At 39.0% G+C, this 7,594-nt stretch overlaps 1 protein-coding gene across 1 annotated transcript in view; it reads left to right on the top strand.

Annotated features, from left to right (window-relative positions):
• The window catches only part of LOC122361052 (forkhead box protein O1-B-like), a 10,003-nt gene extending 3,385 nt beyond the window's left edge, over positions 1-6,618 (top strand). The window contains exons 2-3 of the mRNA XM_043261994.1: positions 3,227-3,418; positions 3,905-6,618. Of these exons, the coding sequence (XP_043117929.1) occupies positions 3,227-3,418; positions 3,905-5,059 (1,347 nt within the window). The 3' untranslated portion in view covers positions 5,060-6,618. The remainder of the gene's footprint in view (positions 1-3,226; positions 3,419-3,904) is intronic.
• Positions 6,619-7,594: the final 976 nt, after the last annotated feature.

The raw sequence follows: 7,594 nt of genomic DNA, 5'->3' as shown, positions 1-7,594 counted from the left end.
ATATATATAAAATACATGTGTGTGTTGTAATTAAAATTAATTGAAAATTACTAGTGCCATTTGCTCATTTATTGCTTATGGAACCAATTCTGTCACTGACAAACCTTTATGTAAGAGTCTGAAATTAGACCGGTTTCAATTTGCACAAACTCTTAGCACACTTCCCACCCAACTGTGTAGAAATTGGTGCATGGGTCCACAGTTTCATCTCACACTCCAGTTGACTCAAATCTTACCCAAAGGGGATTTTAATGCATACTTTTCTTTAGAGTCGCAGATCAGTTGGGGATATCCCAGATCTGAGCCAAAGTTCATCATGTAACCTTGAAATACCTTGCATACCTGTGATAAGACAAGGGTAGAGAGAGGTGAAGGCCTCACACCATGTATAGATGTCCCATGTGCTGATCTCAGACCAGAATTACTAGGTTAATTCACTCAACATTGTCTTAATTTGTTCACGTCATTCCAAAACAACAGTAATTCGTGTAACTTTTGGCCTGTTTTTTAAATCTTTGAAACCATAGAGCAGCATTGTGCGAGCAACAAAACGAAATTTAATTTGTTATTGAAACTCAACCTTCAAATCTAATTTGCATCTGTGTGCATTGAAACAGCATCCAGAATTGACATCTGTGACACAGTTGAATTGATGCGGCGATGTGTCCGTTTATGAATATTTGTAGAACTCTAGAGCCTTTTTCTAGGGGAGCAGATTTAATGCCGGCCTGGCTATTACTCACTTCCTCGAATGTACATTTATAAAGCTGACCTCAGATCACCGGTCAAATACTAACTGCTAGCTTGAGTCTATTTTTGAGGGTATTGAGTAAATCAACAACCGTACCTGACCCTGAAACTATTTAGGCATTAATGTAATTTTGTTCTTTTTGGATGCGTGATCACCAGTTTGATTAGAAAACTGTGACACCTTCTCCTTCGCATTCCTGTAGTGACTCACATCCTGCCGCCCGGCCTGGTGTGCATGTGCAAAGTGTGTGCATTTGTGCTCTGAATGTGCCTGTGCCTGTGATCTGCAAATATGACTGGATGAATTTATGCATGAGTACACTGGAACACGCACAATATCCATCTTTTCTTTCTTACTGCCGGTCATTCTTTCTTTCTTCATGCGTGTCTGCCTGTCTTTCTTACTTGCATAATTTTACAGGAGTGAAGTGTAGGACTTTTTTTCTCTGTTGACAGAAAAGTCACTAATAAAAAAAAATAGTAAATGTGTGTTTAGTGAAATTGTGATTTTTGGGGAAAAAATATGTGTGTGTGTGTATTTTTAGAACATTATAATACAACTAAATAGCAAATCATTTTTTGATATCAGCCCTTTTACCAGTTATCGGCCTGAACATAATGATTATCAACTATTAACGTTGGACAGATTTTTTCCGGAGTCTTTCTTTGTGTCTGTGTGTCTTTCTCTCTCTCTCTCTCTCTCTCTCTCTGTCAGGGTGGAGCGAGGCTGTGGGGGTTCTGTTACAGTGCAGACAGACGCCAGACAGCCCATACGTTATTACTCTCCCTGTGTCTGTTTGTAAGGGTCTGTCAGCAGTACTCGAGAGGCTGTCCTCCACTACACACACGCACAGACACACACAGCGAACTCATCGACCCTGTTCCTCTCAGCAGGAAAACATTCCCATTGCCCCGCCTCTACCTCAACACACCTCCTCCTCCTCCTCCTCCTCCTCCTTCATGACTCAATGCCTACTACCTCCCTATGTCTCCACCACTTCACTTTCCATACTGGTACCCCTCTTTCTCATTTTTATCTCTATTCCTCCAGTTCTTCCTTTTCCTCTCACTCAGCATCCTTTCCTCCAGTCTGTTTTCCCTCATTATTCTTATCCTTGTAGGGCCAGTTAAACGGGTCAGACAGAAGATCCAGAACGTGTGTTTCCAGACCTCCTGCACACTTACTCATTCGAATCTATACGGGCGCTTTCTTCACGGATTCTGTGATGTAGAAACCGCATTTCCCTTAACTTGACCTCTAAGGTCATGACCTTCAGCATCAAAGGTTGGAGGTAACCTCCTGCTGACCTTCTGGGGCTTGAGCCTCTGCTTTCCTTCTTCATACCACTTTACTTCCTGCTTCGCAGGAAACAGACTGTTCATCCCTCTAGTAAAGTGATTTTTTTTTGTCTGTTATTTCTTGTAGGACATTGTTTATTTAAAATGTAGTAATGCATAAATACTTTGCTTGGACCAATACAGTCAAATTGTTTCAGTTGTTCAGTGTAGATTTAGTTAGCCGTGCCACAAAAAAATCTCTTTTTAAAATGCAATAATCAATAAAAATGCAATTCTTCTCTTTGAAAGATTCAAAGATTCATTACTAAAACACAATTTTAAAAAAGATACCAACTACTATCATAGACGTCAATACCCCTATTAAATGTATTTAATTTTTTTTCTATTTCTGAGGGGAAAATTTTGTAATTACAGCCATCTGTAATTATATACTTATTGAATCACTGAATCAAATGAATTTGAAAACTTTAAATTTACACTTTATTTCCAAATTTACATCACACAACACCATTAAAAAATGTCACATTTACTATTTTATTTGTTTTTATTTTATTTAGTTGTTTGCACCATCTTGAAATATCACAGTTATGACCTTTGGTACTGTTAATTCTTAGTAAGTATGATGACATGGTCAAAATACCACAAAACAAATTAAGAGTCCTTTATCCTCTTGTATTGTTTACTTTTTTTCTTCTCAATGACAGTTCAGGCTTAAATTGTGTCTCTTTTCTCCAAAGCAATCACAATAAGAGTTAAGCTTGCAAAGTGTCCGAGACCTTTAAATTGTACTGTGGTAGTCTCACTTCTCTTTCTTAGTTAGATGAAGGTCTGGTCAGGGTGTGAATGGAAAAACCGAAGCAGACAAAATATCATTAGCGCAGGATGTGTGTGTGTGTTTGTGTTTGTTGAGTTCAGTATGTACCTCTGAAAAGGACATGACTAATACAGTTCTTACTTTGCCAGCTAACTGGCTATTCCTCTACTTTTATACTGTTATATATTTGTTAATCGAAATGTGGTTTATTTTGTTTTATTAGATGTCAAAATCTTGTTATTGGGTATTATGATATTGATTGGATGATTGCAGGTCATTTCCACTTCTTGTGAATGGTTTCCATTGGGACATATATTCTCAGATTTCCATGTTTTCATCCTGTTCTCTCTCTCTCTTTGCCAGAACTCAATCAGACACAATCTATCCTTGCACAGTCGTTTTGTGCGCGTCCAGAATGAAGGAACAGGGAAGAGCTCGTGGTGGATGCTGAACCCTGAGGGGGGAAAGAGTGGCAAGTCTCCACGCCGGAGAGCCACTTCCATGGACAACAACAGCAAGTTCACGAAGAGCCGCGGACGAGCAGCCAAGAAAAAGGTCAGTTGAGGAAAAAACACTCTGCTTGCTCAGTAGGTGCAGATTAACTGTATGTCAAAATATGAGTGCAGTGGTGTAAACTCCCGAAACATCAATCAACATAAGGCTTTTGCAATCAGTTATGTAGTTTATGTTCACAGATAAAAAAAAAAATCTTGTTTTTGATTTTTCTGTTTGTATCAGATGTAAGTGGCACATTAACATATCAGATAAATTGTTCACATTTTAATTAATTGGCTATGATGGTACATTACAACATGCCTTTAGTCTCATTTCTATTTTGAATGCACTTCAAACTATTTTGCATGACCATCTGAAAGAGAATACCTTTTTACAAATATAGTGACATTTGTTTATTTTTACATTTTTGTTTATATTTGTGAAATTAACTGACATGGTGTAAGAATGACTTAAATCAATATATATCTGAGTAGTAATGTGTTACAGTTGGTTTTCATGGCTTTTTTTTTTTTTTTGCATCTGTAGATGTCGATGCAGGGTGGACTGGACGGTGGTTCTAACAGTCCTGGTTCTCAGTACCCTAAATGGCTCGGCAGCCCCAACTCTCACAGCAATGATGACTTTGAACCCTGGACCACCTTTCGTACCCGCGCCAGCTCTGATGCCAGTACGCTAAGCGGCCGTCGCTCACCCTTCCTACCTGAGGAGGACGAGGCGGGTGAGGTTCCCATCGGGTATCCAAGCACCAAACTGGGCGGCCCCCTCCCCAGCCTGTCCGAAGTGGCGGGTCACCACGGTTCAGAGAACGTGATGATGGACAATCTCTTAGACAACCTCAACCTCATCTCGCCCAAAAATAACACCCAGGGCAGCCAAGATGCCCAAACTGCGTTGTCTTCGCCCATGATGCAGGGTAGCCCTGGGTACCCATCTTACAACTCCCCCAGTATGGGTCCCCAGCCACAAGTCCAGCAGGACTACCGGAGGTGCCTGTATGGACAAGCCAGGGTGGGCGGACAGAGCCCCATTGCCATACCGACTTTATCGGACAGTCAACCAGGAGGCTACGGACCCTTCGTGAGTCAGTACAACTGTGCCGCAGGACTGCTCAAAGAGCTGCTGACCGCAGAGGCCGATCCAAGAGGAGACATGATGCAAACTTTAGAGTCAGTGGGGTCTGGAGAAGGGCGACGGGGGCTACCTAGCTATGCTAGTCAAGGACAAATGGGACAGGGGGGCAAAATGATCACGCATCCTCACTTGCATGGGCATCCACGCTCGCTTCATCAATTGCCATCACCAGGAATGGGCATGAACGGCTGTGGTCTGCTGCCCCACGGGCATCCTGGTCGCCTCGGTAACATGAAGCTACAACCACACCTGCCTCATCATGCTCAACTGGGAAGAGGCGGAGGCGAAGCCAGGATGCCAAATTACACCAATGGCAACGGTTTCCACAGACACGGACCGGGTCTTCATCACCATCACAGCCACCCGGAGCGCCTGCCCAGTGACTTAGATGACATGTCGATCGAGCAGCTGGAGTGTGATGTAGAAACTGTCCTTCACGACACGCTCATGGACGGCGATGCTCTGGACTTCAACTTCGACCCCATGAACAGTCAACAGAGTTTCCCGCATGGAGTCAAGACCAATACGCATAGCTGGGTATCGGGATAAACCCCTTAGCTACTCAAATACAAATAGATTGGTGAGGAAGGCTGTTTTTGAATTTTTTTGTTTTTCATATAATCATCATAACAAGTGTGTGTGAACATATATGTAAATATGTCATAGACATATAGCAGGTCAATCAACAGTTGACTGAAGCAGACTGAATGCTATAGGTCAGACCAAAAGGTTGCACAAACAAGAGAGATTTCAAGCTTACATTTCCTTCATGTCTGACTCAATTATTAAAAGTCTAAAATACAAAAATTACAAGTGAATACAAAACAAAAGTCAAATGAATAAATATTTTTTGGCATCATTGAAGCCCATCTCCACACAGTTGCGACTTTTCTTTGCTGTGATTGTTTCTGTCTTGTAATTCTTTCTTATTTTTCTGCATATCTCTATATACCTTGCAATTCCAATTTAGTTTTCTCTTAATTCTGAGTGTATCTCTATCACAATTTTCTATAGTTGTGATTATATCTCACAATTCCGTTTTTTTTTTTACTTTCTCGCCTTTTTTACTGAACTACTTTATTTCTCATGGTTTTTACTGAGTGTCTTGCAACTCCAATTTTTTTTCTCCCAAACCTGAATTTATTTCTCGCCATTGTGACTTTCTTTCTCGTAGTTGTAACTGCAATAGTTATTCGTCCGACATGCATGCACCACCTCCTTCATTATTTCATGTAGTTGTGACTCTATTTCTCTCAATTCTGAATTTCTAACAATCGTGACTCGATTTCTTGTAGTTGTGAGTATAGATCTCGCAGTTTAATCCTCCCGATTCTGAATTTATTTCTCACAATTGTAACTTTAAGCCTTGAAGTTGTGATTCCAGTAGATAGTTAATTGAAACTGAAATATTACCACTGTATGCATCACCATCAACTTTTTTTTTACACTTACTTACTGACATTTCGTCCGATTCTGAATTGTATTTATTTCTCACAGTTGCAACTTTATTTCTCGTAATTGTAGTTATTCTCGTATCTCGTAGATATTTCTCTGAACTCTGGCTTTATCTCTTACCACTGCGACTTTGTATACTTTTTATAAAATCGACAAACTTACTGACATGACTTTAGTTCCTCATTGCGGTTCTCTCTCTCTCTCTGAAGTGCGTGCATGCACCTCATGAACTGTTTACCTCAGTCAGAACTTCAAGGCCAGTGAACGGTCATTATTTACTGATTTACAGTACATTGTTCCAGTAGACTCCATGATTGTCGGGAATCATCATAATCTGCTTTTTGCTTGTGGTTAGTCCGAGTGTAAATATTGAAACGGGCTAATCAAAAATGGTCACGTCAAACACTCACAGACATTTGAGATTGTTTTGTATATTTTTGCCTATTTGGTCTTTCAGTTTGGCACTGTAGGTCACTAAAACGAATTCAGGGCAGATGTGTGTGTCATATAAACTGGAGTGCTGTATAATGTCTGGTATAGTGTACATTATGGTTATCTTTTGTCATTTCAGGGTGCTGAATGAATGTGTTTTGTACAGAGATGTATATTTTTGTTCTTCTGATGGGATGGTCAATGAAATGTTTATATTTGTACATTTGTAAGCTTCTTGCAGGTCATTTTAAATGCTCTTCAGTAACCCCTCCCAGCTTTAAATGTCTAAAAAATACTTTATTGCATCCTTGTTTGCTGTATATATATGTAACAGATTTTCTCAAACTGCTGGATGAAATTCTTTCATTGTATATAGCGGACGTGTACTTTGTGCCTTCCACTCTTACAGCCGGAAATTTCTAACCAATTTCTGATTTAAAATTTTTTAATGATTAAAAAAAAAAATGGCGGAGTGGTATAACTGTCCAGATAATTGCAAAAAGTCTTAACATTAAATGCCCATTTACCTTTTTTTATTACATGGGAAAATCAGATCAAGTATAAACCCCAGAAAACTTCATGATATTCATGATTCAAACATTACTATTTGTAAAATAATGACAATGACAATAATAATAATAATAATAATAATTTTTACTTTAGAAAAAGTATTTGAAAGCATTTTGTAATATTTTCCTTGCTTGTTTCCCCCTCTTTTGTGATGTTTTTAAAGTAAACAAATTGTGTATATTGAAATCCACATTTTGCCACAAAATCTATTCATAATCTGTTTAACATGTCAGTTAAACGATGTCAAAATGGATCAAATTTCAAATGAGCTGTGCTGATCACTGGAGGCCACATTTACTTAAGACTCATTTTTCATCTGTTTAGGGCATCTTAAGATCATTTTGCATTCATGTATTTGACAAATTATATGATCATTTTGTGTAATTTAAGATTTTTCTGCGTGATTTTGTCTTAATGTTGTACATGCGTGCACACACACACACACACACACACNTATTTCTAACCGGTGAGATTTTCTATCCAGACAGTGAGGTGTACCATGAAGGTTTGTAAATTATAAAGAATATTTTAAACATATGCATATATTTTTAACAGATATAAAACAACAATCTGCTTTTTGTAGTAATTTTAGACTGCCTATTAATATTCAAGTTTGCTTTTGTTTGT

This window comes from Puntigrus tetrazona, chromosome 16 (genome assembly GCF_018831695.1).
Source record: "Puntigrus tetrazona isolate hp1 chromosome 16, ASM1883169v1, whole genome shotgun sequence".
Classification (NCBI taxonomy): Eukaryota; Metazoa; Chordata; class Actinopteri; order Cypriniformes; family Cyprinidae; genus Puntigrus; species Puntigrus tetrazona.
Note: the sequence above shows the minus strand (reverse complement) of the source record. Positions and strands in the feature narration are given on the sequence as shown.